Here is a 17,703-nt window from a genome sequence, read left to right on the forward strand (position 1 = left end):
CTGTTAGGATTTAGAAAACATTTTTAACTATTTTCCTGCCATTGACGAGATTTAAAAAATAGAAAATAAATAAATACATTTTTCGTTTATCATAAAGGAAGCAGGAGATAACGCGATGCGAAGATTTTCTGCTCTATTCACTTCAATGTTAAAAAATAAACGGAGACAAAATTCACATTTTACCTATTTTTGCATTATGTATTTTCTCTGGCAGGGAAGGGGGTAGATTGTGTATGTACTCTGGCAGTTAAAGAGTTAAGAATCGCCTCAGGTCTTAATGGGTTAACTGCTTATGCTGCTGCCAAGGCAAGGACACGAATAACACACACACACACACACACACACACACCTCTTGCCCCTGCGGTGGACTGGACAATATGGCGGCTCAGAATGGACGGATTCCAAGCAGTATATATATATAGGAGCCGTGCGAGGCAGCACACAAAACAAATACAAAAAATTAAGAAAAAAAGGATATGGACATCTTTTCCACAAACTTATCTTGCGGGTCGTCCGTCTTAGGGAAGTTCTCGATGTCGTTCTCCAGCCTCTGGATGTGGCGTTCCATCGTGCTCAGGCTGCTGTTCAGGATCTCGGCGGGCACTGCAGCAACAAAACACACACACACACACACACACACACACACACACACACACACACACACACACATTAGATATAAATTAATTAGCAACAGCAATTGTGTTTATTTTTATTTCGTCTGTGGAAATCTTACAGGATACAAGTTGGTAAAAAAAATGTAAGCCCCTCTTGTATACCAGCATGATCTCACATAAAATACGCAATTATGGTACTAAATTACCTCAAAAAAAGAAAGAAAGCGACGCGTTGTGAGCTTGCAGATCGGCTATTTTCAAATAGCCTCGGAATAAAATAAGGCTAAAGTGGTTAACACATTCCATGCCAGCGTTTAATCTCATAATGTACTCACCAGTGCCAGCGTTTTAATGTTGTTTTTTTGTTTTTTTCAGGTCGCCATAGACCTCGTTAAAATCCTTAAGATTGAGCTCTAAACTGTTTGTAAACACAGCGGAGATCCGACTGCTTCGACCAGTGAAAACCCCATGCAAAACGGAATCGCCATCTTGTAGTTAGAACGGTTTATGTTAAACAGTGATCAGCGACGAGAAAAACTACAAAGAGAAAATGGCGTTTCAGTGTCCGCTTTAGAATGGAGGCCGATGGATCGGCAAACCGGATCCCGGATAATTCCGTTTCCGGTGGTGCTACAATGAAATGTGTCGTGGCGAACGAGACCTACAATGCAATGTGAACTTTAAAAAAATAAAAAAAACAACTTTGCGTAGACATACTTTGCGTAGGTCTACGCGATTGGCACTCAATGTATGTTTCATAATATAATAATTCATATCTGCAGAGTACCTAGTAACTCAAGTTTTCAAATAATTGTAGTGTAGTAAAAGTATAATATTTGCCTCTGAGATGTAGTGGAGTAGAAGTAAAAGTAAAACAAAAATGGAAATACTCCAGTAAAGTAAAGAAATACCTCAGATTTGTACCTATAGTACTTGAGTAAATGTACTTACAGTAGTTACACCATTGCATATGGTAAAATAGAACATATATATATTTGCCTTTTCTCACAGTGCTTATTTGTGAGCCGGCTTTTTGCATGATATTAAATGGAACTCTTGTCATACAAAACATTACATTATGTTGATTGTCTACGCTGCCATATCTGAGGGATAAATCAATGTCTTTTTGTTCTCTCTCCAATAGTAATGAGGACGTGATCTGTCAAAAGCACTGGAATCCGTTTTCATTCACTCAGCGGGGATTTATAGATTTAAATGTTTACTGTTAACGCATTTTAACCTTATGTTTTTTTGGGGGGTTGTGTGGGGGGGGGGGGGGGGTAAATCACAAATAAATCCATAATTATAATAACACTTTTGTTAAGTGGGGGATTCGAGGAATATCCTAAATTAAAAGAGTAAGTAGAGCAAAAGTAAAAAGGATTTAGCCTTTTATTGTCCACACGATTAGCACAGCATTGATGGGGAACTGTAATTATGATTGGTTGTCTATGGCAGAATGTGGGATTTGCGTGCTCCGTCTCTGTGAAATTAATTGAATTGTCTGCCAAAAGATTTTTGATTTTATTTTCTGTCACTGTCGTGATGCTGTTGCAGTAATAATGCTATTATTCTGCAGCTATCTAGTGCAACACAAAGCCAATGCATTTTTTTTGCAGGTTATTTATTTATAATACGCGGGACTGGGATGTACATTTGATTCACTTCTGTGTGAAGCACTTTGGGCAAACTATGAACTGTTCACCTTGAGGAGCAGTGTTGAGTTTTTTTGAAAAAACTTATGTTGCTATGTCAGTCGTTCTCAAACCTTTTCATGTCACGGACCCCAAAATGTATATGTATTTGGCCGCGGACCCCCATCTCAAAATATGTCGTTCCAAGGACGCCCAGAAGCAAAGATTTGAGTTACAAATGTTTGCTTTAAAAGCATATATATACAAAGATTTGCACACATTTTCTCGATTTTTCAAAAATAGCAGATCTACAAGCTCGTAGCGCGGCACTTGGTAAAAAAAACCAGTATAATATCACAATATCAATAATATCAATAAGGTGCATCTTCTTATTTGCATAAGATAGCAATTTGCATAAGATAGCAATAATACTCTCACTTGTAAACAAAATAAAGATATTTAGCATAACTCTCACATTACAAAAATAATACCCAAAACGAAATATATTAGCTGCATTACATTACTCTGGTTGCTAGAACTATAATGAACCATTTTACACAACACACCATTCACCTCTCATTCATTCCAGATGAGCTTTTTAGCCCAACTACAGGTCACAGTAGGTATATTAACAGGTAAGCATTTCTAATGACATCTAATGTGCATTCCACACACACATTTGCTTCACAGATACTCTTCTCTGTTTATACCTTCCTTTAACACGTTCACTATCACTTTTATACACTTTATCTCATCATTTCTCACCTGTAAACATACAGACAAAGTCACATTATAGCAACACTTCCACTCGTTGCCAACTCTGGTCCTAATCTGAACACAGGACCCCTGCTGTGACTGTCCAACATGTGCCTTGCACAGTGAGTGTTTAGCTGCCCAAAGATGGCCTGTCCCAAATGCAATACCCAGAATGATACTGTTTCACAGCTTTAGTAAATGTATCTTACTAGAAGTTCGGGCCGCTACGCGGCCCGAACGTCTAGCGTGACGCGTCGTTCACTTTGCAGTGCCACCTTACAGGCACCTCACAGTGTGAGAGAGAGTTTTGTGCTCTCCTAAATCCACGGCAGGCTTTGAAAGTACCCACTTCAGAAAGAGGTGACGTGCATCACCTCTCCAATGACCAAAACCCACTATGGAAGCCGTCGAACTGGTGCGATCTGACGGCATCCTAGAATTTATAGGTAGGATGTGATGTCATGCGTGATGTCATGCTGTCGTGAGATTACGTCACACTGGCGTTGTGTCCATATTCGGGACGACCGTCTCATCGTGATGTCAGATTACGTCACACTGGCGTGATGTCAGATTACGTCACACTGGCCACATACAACGTTCGTACATACTGACAACCGACATGGCGCAGGATTCAAATTGTATATATATAGATGTGCCACGCTTCAACCACAGTTCACAGAATAATGGAACAACATCCTAATGAAATGAAATGAAATACAATAATGTATCAAATGGAATAATAAATAATATATGGGGGTATACCAGTTTTAGCAAATAATATAATCATGCATCTCAATTCCCAATATAATCATGTATCTCACAATAGCCAAAGTATACAATAACAGTTAAAGTGGTTAAAATCTAAAAATGACAGATGCTTTCCCATATTTACTGGATTATAATCGCTCAGAAGCCTATATAGCGTTCAAGTTTCCACTCCACATGTTGTTTCTATCAACACCAAATTTCCTTATTCACGTCTGCCCTCAATCCGACTTGTTTTTGCGGCGTCACGCAATTTGAAGCAAAATCCGAGAGAACAGTTTGAGTGCTTTGAGTCAGAGCTCTGCGACTACAGGGTATAATATCACTTTCATTGCAGCAAGTGGAGCCGCTTTGATTCCTTTTGTGAGAGAGAGGATGAGTGTTTATCCTTTAGTCTTTACTCTTTTACCTCGGCAACAGGATACGGCTGTGCTGTGTGCTGTGTGTAGCCGTTCCCACTTCATCTCCTATTCACTTTCAGGTATGTGCCACCAACAACAACAGCCAGGCAGGCGAATGAAAAAAGAGTGAACCATGCTTTTTGTTTGTAGCAAAAGTACCAGGCATCAAAGGGACTGTCATTCTACATTTTGAGAGCTATGGATTCGACAACCGTGTATCTCCATATTTTTTGTTATAATTTTTTTTTCCCCCAGAAATGAATGCCCTATTTTATACTTTTGCACGACAGTGTCGCACAAACGTAGTCAATCTAAATTGAAAAAAGCCGATCTTCAAGCTCACAATGTGTCACGATGTGAAGGAACTACAGGTTCTTCTTTTACCCGCATTTAACATTTTGGAAATACAGGGTTTCCACACTGGTTTCCATGCTTTGTGCCTGCTTTTTCGAGCTTGAAGATCTGCTAATTTTGTTACTTCTGTGTGACGCTGTAGTATGATCAAGTAGGATGTTAACCCATTAACTGGAACTGTGTCATTTTTTGATTTGAGCTAAAAAAAAAGCATTATTTTACACTTTGGGCTATTCAAAAATAGCAGATATACAAGCTCATAGCACGGCACCGAGTGCCGCGCTATGAGCTTGTAGATCTGCTATTTTTGAAAAATCGTGAAAATGTGCGCAAATCTTTGAATATATATATATATATTTTTTAAGCGAACATTTTTAACTCAAATCTTTGCTTCTGGGGGTTCCCTGGAACAAAATATTTTGATGGGGGTCCACGGCCAAATAAGTATAATTTTGGGGGTCCTTGACATGAAAAAGATTGAGCGTAATAGAAACATACGTTTTTTCAGAGTACTGTTGAGATTTAGGACACATGTAGAATCGGCTTCAGGTCTTAATGGGTTAATTTACGAAAAAACACATAAGGTTTCTGCCCGACGACAGCAACGATATGATGGCGTGTAACAGATATGTCATGCGTTGCTTGTCTGGTATCATTCCCACTGTGATCAATAGACAATCTCAGTGTATAAGCATTACATGCAGTTAGTTGGTCACGGTAGGGCTGACATCTACCTCAAGGTCACCTCGCTCTTAACCCTTTAAGACCGGGAACGCATCTGTGTCATTTTAAGATTTCTTTGGCTCTATAAAAATAGCAGATCTACAAGCTCATAGCGCGGCACCGAGTGCCGCGCTACGAGCTTGTAGATCTGCTATTTTCTTTTTTTATCGTGAAAATGTGTGCAAATCTTTAGTTTGAATATATATATACTTTTTTAAAGCGAAAGTTTTTAACTCAAATCTTTGCTTCTGGGGATTTTACAAATGTCTTCTAAATCCTAACAGTTTTTTTTTTCCCTAAAGTTTTCAATGGTTTTCAAACTTTTTTCATGTCAAGGACCCCCAAAATAATATGTATTTGTCCGCGGACCCCCTCCCATCTAAAAATATTTTGTTCCAGGGACCCCCAGAAGCAAAGATTTGAGTTAAAAGTGATTTTCACAAATTTTCAAGATTTTTCTAAAAATAGCAGATCTACAAGCTCATAGCGCGGCACCGCTATTTTTGAATAGCCAAAGAAATCTTAAAATGACACACATGCGTTCCCTTACCGGCCTTAAAGGGTTAACAGAGTGTCTTGTACATTATGCAGAGTTGAAGCAGGAGTTAATAAGCGCGGGGCCAAGATGAATGGTACGGAGCTGTAACAGGTCTTCACTTTTTAGGCTCTCTGGAGCTTGAAAGTCATTTGACATGATGTGACGTGATTGAAGGGACGATGTTACTGCAGTCGCACTCTTCTAAACCGAACCCACTTCATTCATTCATCTAGGGCATATATACTGTATGTAAAAGGAACACGCAGAACTTAATGGACCTGCACTAATAGTGTGTGTGTGTGTGTGTGTGTGTGTGTGTGTGTGTGTGTGTGTGTGTGTGTGTGTGTGTGTGTGTGTGTGTGTGTGTGTGTGTGTGTGTATGTATATATATATATATATATAGAGAGAGAGATAGAGAGAGAGAGAGAGAGAGAGACTGATATACTATAAATATATACATACAGTGCTACTCTTTTGACTTAAGTCTTCATGTTCAAGCAGACACCATGCATATACTCTCTTTAATTACACCACTTGGAATGCATATTTTTGCTGTCCGGCAGAGAGAGAGAGAGACCTTGTATCTCCTTTTCATCTGTTCGATAAATCAATTCCTATATTATGCTTTTGTCGTATGACAAAAGTTGTCAGCGCAAAAGTAGCAAAAATAGCCGATCTACTGTAGCAGCTTGTTACGCTATTTCTTTAACATTTTGAGGGGAAAAAAACGTCTGTCTATGATGTCATGGCCAAAATAGGGACACCAGGTTGAAAGTGGTTAAGTCTGTATATGGGGTTTTATAAATATGTATAACCAATGAAAAGCATTAACCCATTAAGACCTGAGGCCGATTCTAAAAATGTTTTCTAAATCCAAAAAGTTTTTTGAAAAAAAAACATATAAAAAATATTTTTTTCACGATTTTTCTAAAATAGCAGATATACAAGCTCATAGCGCGGCACTCGGTGCCGCGCTATGAGCTTGTATATCTGCTATTTTTGAATAGCCAAATAAATCTAAAATGACACAGACACGTCCCCGGTCTTAATGGGTTACAAGAGCTTAATGGGTTAACAAGAGCTTTGATTAATAATAACAACGTTCAAGGTATCTATCTACCCATCAGAAATTATACAGTATATGTTATGTTCGGTGCATGGGAAGGCTTGAATGACATCTACAACCTAATTAGTCTCTTAGATTAACTGTGTATGTATTCCTCATGCTCAATTACCTTTTTAAAAAAAGTATTGTAGTGCTAGTACTCCGCTTGTAGCAACTACTCATTTTCTTTAGCGTTAGATGACACTTATCACAAGCTGACTGACTGATCTCTCGGTGTGTGAATAAGCACTTATACCTTATATGACAGGTTCGTTTCACATGCCGCCCCCACATAGCCTTTACTTCAAATGCCTGCATGCGCTTCCCTGTGAGATGTATGTTCACGCAATAGCAGTATAGAAGTCTATACTGAACATCCAATACTACAGTGTAGTATCTGCAATCCCAACAAACTGACGTCTACATTAAACAGAACATAATAGATGTGGCATTTGTATGCCTCCGTTGGTGGACAGCCAGTGGCTGGAGGCATTATGTTTTTCGGGTCGTACATCTGTCTGTCTGTCTGTCTGTCTGTCCATCCATCCCAACCTTGTGAACGCGATATCTCAGGAACACATTTGCCACAAACATCCACTTGGCCCACGTTCATTGAATTCCTTCAAAGTGTCCATACACTACCGACTATGAGTCATTCTGGACAGACGTGGATGTAAACAGCAACCAGTGGTGGAAAAAGTACTGAAATGTTTTACTTAAGTAAAAGTATCAATACTGCAATGTAGAAATACTCTGTTACAAGTAAAAGTCCAGATTTCAAAATGTACTTGAGTAAAAAAAAAGTACAAGTATTGGTATCAAAATATACTTAAAGTACAAAAGTAGTACTCATTATTCAGAATGTCCCATTTCACAAGTTTTCAAATGCATACAAATCTTTTGAAAATAGCAGATCTACAAGCTCACGCTATTTTCTTTTTTTTGTTTTGATTTGATTTATAGATCTGCTATTTTATTTTTTTTTGTTTTGATTTGAGTTAAAAACTTTCGCTTTAAAAAAGTATATATATATTCAAACTAAAGATCTGCTATTTTCAAATGGCTGAAATATATATAGGGCTGAAGTGGTTAATGTATGTTTTGTAATAATAATCCAAATCTACAAAGTAACTAAAGTGTTAAAATAATTGTAGTGGAGTAAAAGTACAATATTTGCCTCTGAAATGTAGTGGAGTAGAAGTAAAAGTACAGAAAATTGGAAATACTCCATTAAAGTAAAAGTACCTCAGAATTGTACTGAAGTACAGTACTTAAGTAAATGTACTTAGTTACTTTCCACCACTGACAGCAACTAGGGGTGTTGTTAAAAACACGATTCATGTAAGAATTACGATTCTTATTATCAGCGATTCAAAAATCGATTCACAATTTCCAAAAATCTGTACCCAACTATGACATCATTCATGCCTCACACTAAAAAAAAATAACACACGCATGCTCATGGGTTTCTCGGGTCCAGAACAAAGAGATGAATGCATTCACGACCTTCTTCTCTGGTTTTTATGTTGCATCTGTCTTTGTTTGCACAAGGGTGCAGATTATTTAAAACCTGATCCTTTATGCTATGCTGGCGACGACAACGTTTCGAAAGAATAAATCTCAATTCCCCTTGTAACCTTTGGCGGAATGGCAAGAGCGCTCCATGAAAGATTGGTATTACTTGTCCATGAATCAAAGGGAAAATGGGCCCCCCTTCATACAAATGACTGAATATAACTCTGACATCTTCACATTACCGCCGATGATTTGGTATTGTGTGTTGCACATAGGGCTCTTTTTATGACAACCGAGGATTTGTACGTTTGTACGTGAAGGAAATGGGACATGGCTTAACCCCTTAAGACCGGGAAAGAATCTGTGTTTTTTTTTTGGGGGGGGGGGCTATTCAAAAATAGCAGATCTACAAGCTCGTAGCGCGGCACCGAGTGCCGCGCTACGAGCTTGTAGATCTGCTATTTTTGAAAAATCGTAAAAATTTGAGCAAATCTTTGAATATATATATATTTTTCAAAGCAAACATTTGTAACTCAAACCTTTGCTTCTGGGGGGATTCTACAAATGTCTTCTAAATCCAAAACAGTTTTTTTTGTTTTAATTATGTTGCAATAATCAGTGGTTCTCAAACTTTTTTCATGTCAAGGACCCCCAAAATGATATGAATTTTGGCCGCGGACCCCCATCTCAAAACCTGTTGCTCCCCCAGAAGCAAAGTTTGAGTTGAAAATGTTTGTTTTATAAAATATATATTCAAAATTTGCACAAATCTTCCACGATTTTTCCAAAAATAGCAGATCCATCCATAACTTGTAGATCTGCTATTTTTGAATAGCCTTAAGAAATCTTAAAACGACACACAGATGCGTTCCCGGTCTTAATGGCTTAATGAAATAGTTTTAGTCTGTCCCTCGCTTGTAGAAATGAATGTCCCTCAAGGGCCAGTGTTACAGGCAATTGTAGCTATTATGTTGTAAATCTGGAAGATTCTGATCGCAGCTGGGCTTTTTTCAGGCCGTCTTTGCTTTATCTTTTTCAAAGTTGGGCCTGCGGTCCCCCAGGGGGCCATCAGGGGGTATCAAGCGGGGCCCATTCATTGGAAAGTAGGGAAAAATGAAATAAATGTATATTTAAAAAAAACAGCAACAATTTATTTAACCCTTTCAGACCGAGAACGCATCTGTGTCATTTTAAGATTTCTTTGTCTATTAAAAAAATAGCAGATATACAAGCTAGTAGCGCGGCACCGAGTGCCGCGCTACTAGCTTGTAGATCTGCTATTTTTTGAAAAAAATTGCAAATCTTTGAATATATATATATTTTTAAGCGAACTTTTTTTAACTAAAATCTTTGCTTCTGTGGATTCTACAAATGTCTTTAAAAAAAAAATAAAAAAAAAACGTATGTTGGTATAATATCAGTGGTTCTCAAACTTTTCCATGTCAAGGACTCCCAAAATGATATGTATTTGACCGCGGACCCCCATCTCAAAATATGTTGTTCCAGAGACCCCCCAGAAGCAAAGATATGAATTACAAATGTTCTATTTAAAAAAATATATATATTCAAAGATTTGCATATTCAAAGATTTAATGTTTGCACTCGGTGATGACATGAAGATATACTATGAGCTTGTATATCTGCTATTTTTGAATAGCCAAAAGTATAAGATAATGGTTAAAGTGACACAGGTGCGTTACCGGTCTAAATGGGTTAAAACAATTATGATGCCTTTGTAAGCTTAACTGTCGCTATAGCTTACTGGGGGGACTACAGCCAGAGGCTACGGCCTTTTAGGGGTCCTTGGCATCTAAACGTTTGGGAACCCCTGGGCCTATAGATGACTTTAACTTTAACTTCCTTTTCATCATGCTCTGTTCTCTCAGCCCCGCGTTCACTTGTTGTTTTTTTTTCCTCTCACACTAGGCACTTACATCAAAGTCATTTCTAGTGTTTGCCAATGGTGTAGCCGAGTAAAGCATACAGAAGATAACTTAAAGGAGAAAAAGAAAATGACATGATTTCCCTTGTGTACCACGTTACCTGGAAACAAATTGCGTACTTATATCCGGCTTATAGGAGTGTGTGGAAGCAGAGATATTTTTTTTCCCCCCTTGCGCCGTTAAAAGGCACCGGCAGGTCTTGCTGACAGGAGTCATTAGGATAATTTGACGTGTTTCAGAAATCTCTTTTTTTTTTTTCCTGAGAGGAGCGAGGGATACTGTAGTCCTCCTCCTCCTCCTCCTCTCACTCTTTCTTCTCGCTGCTTGCTCCCTGTTGTTCTTCTGATCCATCAAAAAAAAATGTGTATTCAGTAGATAGCAGGATTGCCTTGCTTCGTCCACTGGAAAAAAAGTTAAGTTTTATTTTCTAGTGTTAACCCATTAAGACCGGCAACTGTGTCATTTTTAGATTTGAGCTAAAAAGGATTATTTTACACTTTGGGCTATTCAAAAATAGCAGATCTACAAGCTCATAGCGCGGCACCGAGTGCCGCGCTACGAGCTTGTAGATCTGCTATTTTAGAAAAATCGTGAAAATGTGTGCAAATCTTTGAATATATATATTTTTAAAGCGAACATTTTTAACTCAAATCTTTGCTTCTGGGGGGTCCCTGGAACAACATATTTTGATGGGGGTCCGTGGTCAAACACATATAATTTTGGGGGTCCTTGACATGAAAAAGATTGAGCACCGCTGATATAGAAACATACGTTTTTCAGAAAACTGTTGAGATTTAGGAGACATGTAGAATCGGCTTCAGGTCTCAATGGGTTAATTCTCCTAATGATATCCCAAAAGAATCCTGGGCTTCATTCTGCAGTGCCCCCCCCCCTATAGAGACTATTAGAGGGATGGAGGCTGCCAGTTAGTATTTATGTATGTATTTCTAAAAAAGCACCAACCTGACCCATTACAGTCCCTTACTTTTTTTTTTAAAGAGACTTCAAAAGACAGATTTACATATTTTCTTCAGAGGCGGTTTGTTGTTAACCCTTTAAGGCCGGGAAGGGAACGCGTCTCTGTCATTTTAAGATTTATTTGGCTATTCAAAAATAGCAGATACACAAGCTCATAGCGCGGCACCGAGTGCCGCGCTATGAGCTTGTAGATCTGCTATTTTTAGAAAAATCTTGAAAATGTGTGCAAATCATTTTGAACTCAAATCTTTGCTTCTGGGGGTCCCTGGACAAATACATATTATTTTGGGGGTCCTTGACATGAAAACCACTGAAAATATAGCAACATAAGTAAAAAAAACTTTAGGAATAAAAAAACAGTTTTGATTTGAGTTAAAAACTTTCGCATTAAAAAAGTATTATATTCAAACTAAAGATTTGCACACATTTTCACAATTAAAAAAATATTAGCAGATCTACAAGCTTGTATATCTGCTATTTTTATAGAGCCAAAGAAATCTTAAAATGCCACAGATGCTTTCCCGGTCTTAAAGGGTTAATGTCGCCGCTCACATTGAGCCGCACTAAATCTCAGTCTGTCTTCCTCTCATTGGCTAATGGGCTCGTAAAGGAATGATAAACTTCCTCTTAAACCCATTTCCCCGTCTCCTAATTGTTCACCTGACATTTTCTCTCCCATTATAATTACCCAACAAAGCAAAGTTGATGTGTTTTGCTGGCGAAAAGAGAAGGAAAAATAGGGTGCAGTACCACAGCCGCTGTAATTAAGACTGTCAGTGTGTTGCAGTGGGAAAGAGAGAACCCGCTGGTAAACAAAAGCATGTCATCCACTTGGTTTCAGGCCAACCCTTATCGATGGGCTCCAGTGTGTAACCCTGTAACTTTGCACCTCCGTTTCCCACAGTATCAACCAACCACGGTTAGTGTTACTACCAGTCACCAGTTTCCTACAGACGTTTACTGGCCCGTAACTCCAAGAGTGTGCAAATGGGACCAAATGGTACCCTCACAGACTAAATGTGCCCTTATGGTGCGTTCACACGGGCAGATTAAAAGATACATGCTACCATTCATTTTCAATGGAAACCAGCGACATGATGAAGATACCAAGATACATCCGACGTTTGTAGCTCTAGCGACACAGATACAAAGCTACAAATTCAAGTTGAGCAGGGTTCAACTTCCAGATACAAAGCAACAACTGTAGCTCCGATGTCCGCACGTTTGATGACGTCAGCGACCGCGTTGAGCAACGCGGATACAAAGCGACACAGCGACAAAGATGCTGTGTATTTTAGTAACTTTTTTATCTTTAAATCTGCCCGTGTGAACGCACCATTACGCATCCATTTGGTTTGTACGCCCTCTGAGTTAAATGCACACTGAGGATTGCACGTTGTAGATTGGAGTCTCAGTGGCCAAATGCATATTCACAAACTTCCTTGAAATAAAAAAAAAGGTTCGAGTATCGCCGTCCTACAGTGTCAACCACATGTCTCACGCCCGCCCACCTGCGTCACTAAAACACGCACGCTGTGAACTTATACCCCCTCGAACCCGCCACGAGCGAACAAACACCTTTCTGGGGCCATGCATGCTGCATCTTATGCAGTGGTGGAAAAAGTACTCAAATTATTTACTTGAGTAAAAGTACAAATACTGCAATATAGAAATACTCTGTTACAAGTAAAAGTTCAGGAGAGTAAAAGTACAAAAGTATTGGCATCAAAATGTACTTAAGGTATCAAAAGTAAAAGTACTAAAATATTTGAAAATAGCAGATCTACAAGCTCACAACGCGTCGCGATGCGACGCGTTGTGAGCTTGTAGATCGGCTATTTTCAAATAGCTTACGTATAAAATAGGGCTAAAGTGGTTAATGTATGTTTTATAATATAATAATTTATATATGCAAAGTAACTAAAGTTTTCAAATAATTGTAGTGGAGTAAAAGTACAATATTTGCCTCTGAGATGTAGTGGAGTAGAAGCAAAAGTATTGGAAATACTCAAGTAAAGTACAAATACCTCAACATTGTACTTAAGTACAGTACTTAAGTAAATGTACTTAGATACTTTCCACCACTGATCTTATGTGGATCTAATCTATCCATTCCAGGCATCCGTCTATACCTATACCCACACTCCCCCCCTTTTCACCATCATCAGATCACAATGACAGGAGCGTGTGGGGGCCCATCTCTGAGGCCCCATCAGCAGTGGGATGTGTGATAACCCCCCCCCCCCCCCATCACCCCCCACCGGAGCCGGTGCTGCTGTGAGCCTTGATGAGAACGGATGCTCAACCTCCCAGTCAACCACAGCTCTCCAGTTCCAGAGCTCCACACTAATAGCGCTGACCTCACCCCCTCTTTAACTATTGTGGCACCGCCGCCGCTATAGATTGATGCTCGGGTTCTTCTGCAGTTTGTGTGCATTCACTTCACTAGTAGTAGCCGCGCGCACACACGTGCTAGCATGGCGTGCGTGTGTCTACGACAACGCGATGCGCGCTGAGTGTGTGTGTGTGTGTGTGTGCGTCGCTGCCGTTTTTTAATCCATAAAGAGCGGGAACTTATCTGTGTGTCATGTTTTTTTTTTCTTTTTCTTTGGGCTATTCAAAAATAGCAGATATACAAGCTCATGGCGCGGCACCGAGTGCCGCGCTACGAGCTTGTAGATCTGCTATTTTTGGAAAAATCGTGAAAATCTGTGGCGAATTCTTGGATTATATATTTTTTTAAAGCGAACATTTGTACAATATTTTAGTTCCAGGAAACCCCCAGAAGCAAATATTTGAGTTACAAATGTCCGCCAAAAAAAAAGTAATATTTGCACAACTTTTCAAGATTTTTCAAAAACAGCAGATCTACAAGCTTGTATATTTACTATTTTTGAATAGCCCAAACAAATCTTAAAATGACACACATGTACTTTCCCGGTCTTAATGGGTTAACGCGCCCGTGCACGTGGAGAAGGAGGAGGGGTGTGTGATTGTGTCTGCGTGCGTTTGCAAGTGCTTGATCCCCCCCCTCCCCCTCCCCCCAGCCCCCCCCCCCAAGTCTCACCTTCCACAGGGCTGATTGTCAAGAAAATAAGAAGAAGAGCCGGTGTACAAGTGGTGGAATTGCTGTAAAACAAGACCGAGTTGACCCCCCGGGTCACCCAGACCGCCTCCATCTTGATAGCCTCCGTATTACCTCCTCACACTCCACCTGCTGAAGCTGCTGAAGCACACAGCCCTCTGCATGGTGGGGTGTGGGTGTGGGAGTGGGGGGGGGCTTCACCGTTGGAGGAGGAGGGTTATTCAATTCACCCACGACTGACCTTATTTGTGCAATATTTGAAGCGACTAATCACACAATTATAGAACGTGGGATGCAATATTCTATGTGGAGTATATTCATAGCCTGATTATCAGCCCTGAAGCCGCCTTGGAGCTTCAGTCTGAAATAGGCTCTATGCACAGCAGCCATAGCCTGGTAAACCCTCCCTCCAGAAATCTCATTTTCATTTGATTTCAGGAAGGAGTCTGGCCTGAAGGCTTGTCTGGGCGTTTCTAGCCCGTCTAGCACCAAATGAACGGTGCTAATAGTGGAGCGGCTAAATGCTTTTTTTCTGGCAGAATCTTTCAGTTGATGATAAAAGCGTGAAAATTGGCATGAGCAGTCTCCATGGGTCACTTGACAAGAATATTGTCTGAGCCATTTGTAATTTCAAGATGGCGGCCATTTTTCAAGATGGCCGATACCTTAGTGGGCAGTTAAGTGATATGATGGTTTATTTGGTGATACAAGCATGAAAATTGGCATGAGCAGTCTCTGTGGGTCACTTGACAATAAGCCACCCACAGCTACTTGAAATTTCAAGATGGTGGCCATTTTTCAAGATGGCCGACACTTTAGTGGAGCATTTAAGTTATATAATGGTTCATTTGGTGATACAAGTATGAAAATTGGCATGAGCAGTCTCTGTGGGTCATTTGACAATAAGTCACCCACAGCTACTTGAAATTTCAAAATGGCGGCCATTTTTCAAGATGGCCACCACCTTAGTGGAGCAGTTAAGCTTAAGAAATCATTTAGTTGGTGATACAAGCATGAAAATTGCCATGAGCCGTCTCAAAAGGTCATTTGACAAGAAACCGCCCACAGCCACTTGAAATTTCAAGATGTCTGCCGTGCGCCATGTGGATCCTTAAATGATACCTTTTCTCATAGAAATGTATTGGGTTCCTCAAAAAGCTCTGTCAAGAGAGGTTGTTTGACTGTGTTTTGTCTGACTCCTCGCCCACAAGCTGTCCAGTTTGGTAAAACCTGTCAGGAGTTGCCTCCCACCGGCATAGCTCTCAGTGTTCACTGAGGTAGGCTTACAGAAGCTCCCTTACCACGACAAGGTAACAGTCACAAGGGAGGATAATATATATCTTTTTTTTTTTAAACTAACAGCCATTACATGTGTCAAATAGATACTAAGGGGTGGGGAAACAAAAAATAAGATGAATAAATTAACACAGTTGTGGTGCTGATAAGCACAGTTGTGGTGCTGAACGGACAGTGCTCCAAAATTATGAGCAATGGCTAACACTGAATGGCAATAGCCACGGAACCATGACAAACTATACTAAGGAACTAAACTGAAAATGTGCTTCACTGTTAGATATGGCAGTGGAAGGTAGTGGAAGCAATGTTACAAAGTAACAACTGAAAATTACACAGTAATAGACTAGATACAAAGTAAAACATGATGCGCCGATGTGGCGAGGGGAAGCCGAGCCATAGGCCTACCCTTGAAAACACAGAGGACAACGGGGAATAACTCTGGCAAAATAAACATGCAAATATAGGTTCTAGCAGGGGCAATTACATAGGCATGTGAAACTGGGTCCATATCTGAAGCACTTACACCTTCCAGTACATGCCTTGGTGCACCCACAATTGGTCAACTCCCAACAACTCTCCGCAATAGGTGGAAGTGGAGTCCAAAAGACTTTCCACTTCTCGTCCTGTTCCACCCATCCCCAGTCAGATGGGCTCGGCATTTGTGGAGGTCGCTTCAATGCCTGTCCCCACACGTATCCAGCCTCATAAGAAGCATGTTTGGCATGCTCTTTGAGTGCTGCTTGAGTTGGCAGGATCAAGTCATATCGTCTTTGCTTTCTGGCAAAGAGATCAAGCCTGGCCTCGTTCACAGTTGTGACATCACTGGACCGGTCATACATTAGATCTTCTTAGTCTCTTGACATGGATATCTTTGGTATCTTCAGTGTCTTCAGCAGATGTAGATGCTCTCTTTTGGCCCTTTCCAGCTCTGTGTTGTTGAACAGCTTGAATGATATGTTGCTCTGTTTCTTGTCAATGTGCTTTCTATGCCATCACCTTCATCTAGTCTGGTTGGACTAAGTAAGATAGGCAGAGCATTGATCTTATGAAATAATGGAACATTTCTTGCAATGGTATCGTGACCAGTACGATCGTGCTCTCTGTTGAATACACTTGGCTGAATGAGTTTTTCCTTGGTGACCTGCTGACAAATGAAACATCTGTCCCAGTTAGTTTTCACAACTGTTATGATGGCTTCTGCCATGTCTGCAGCATAGGCAGAGGCAGAGGGTTTATCCTTTTACCACCTTTTACCAAGCACTTTGATGTATGGGATACAACTAAGTTTGTGCCTTAACCCAACACTTAGTCCGATCGTTCATCCAATGCCATTTAAATCCCATGCGATCTGTACACCATCCGGTTAATTAAACCCCATTAACCTTGGCTAGGCTCTCCCGCGCTGGCACAACCTGTCAATTCAGGTGCGGCTATCTAACTGTTTTGGGGTAAATTAGACAGCATTTGGGATACTAACTTTCAATTAGCTGACATTGAACCCCACTCTGAGGTTTAACAGCAGTGATATATCACCAGTGTGACCTGGTAGTGCAGATATTCACTCTTATCTAATCTATCTATGATCAACAAATCAACACAACTGTTTTAGCATAATAATAATAATAATAATCGTCCTTAATGAAAAAAAAACGTACATTTCTATGAGAAAATGTCTTTTGAGGATCCAGGGGGTGACCATCTTGAAAATAGAAATTTCAAGTGGCTGGGAGAGTTTTCTTGTCAAGCAACCCTTAGAGACTGCTCATGCCAAATGTAATGCTTGTATCACCAAATAAACCATTATATAACTTAATTGCTCCCCTAAAGTGTTGGCCATCTTGAAAAATGGCCGCCATCTTGAAATTTGAAGTAGCTGTGGGTGGCCTATTGTCAAGTGACCCAGAGAGACTGCTCATGCCAATGTTCATGCTTGTATCACCAAATAAACCATTATATAACTTAATTGCTCCACTAAAGTGTTTGCCATCTTGAAAAA

At 40.0% G+C, this 17,703-nt stretch overlaps 1 protein-coding gene across 1 annotated transcript in view; it reads right to left on the reverse strand.

Moving 5' to 3' along the window:
• Positions 1–590, reverse strand: part of LOC311041199 (protein diaphanous homolog 2-like) — a gene marked incomplete at its 3' end in the record, with an annotated part of 142,958 nt that extends 142,368 nt beyond the window's left edge. The window contains exon 1 of the mRNA XM_084086103.1: positions 479–590. Within this exon, the coding sequence (XP_083942229.1) occupies positions 479–568 (90 nt within the window). The remainder of the gene's footprint in view (positions 1–478) is intronic.
• Positions 591–17,703: the final 17,113 nt, after the last annotated feature.

Source organism: Gymnoscopelus microlampas (assembly GCF_963454915.1).
Source record: "Gymnoscopelus microlampas genome assembly, contig: SCAFFOLD_79, whole genome shotgun sequence".
In the NCBI taxonomy this organism is placed as follows: Eukaryota; Metazoa; Chordata; class Actinopteri; order Myctophiformes; family Myctophidae; genus Gymnoscopelus; species Gymnoscopelus microlampas.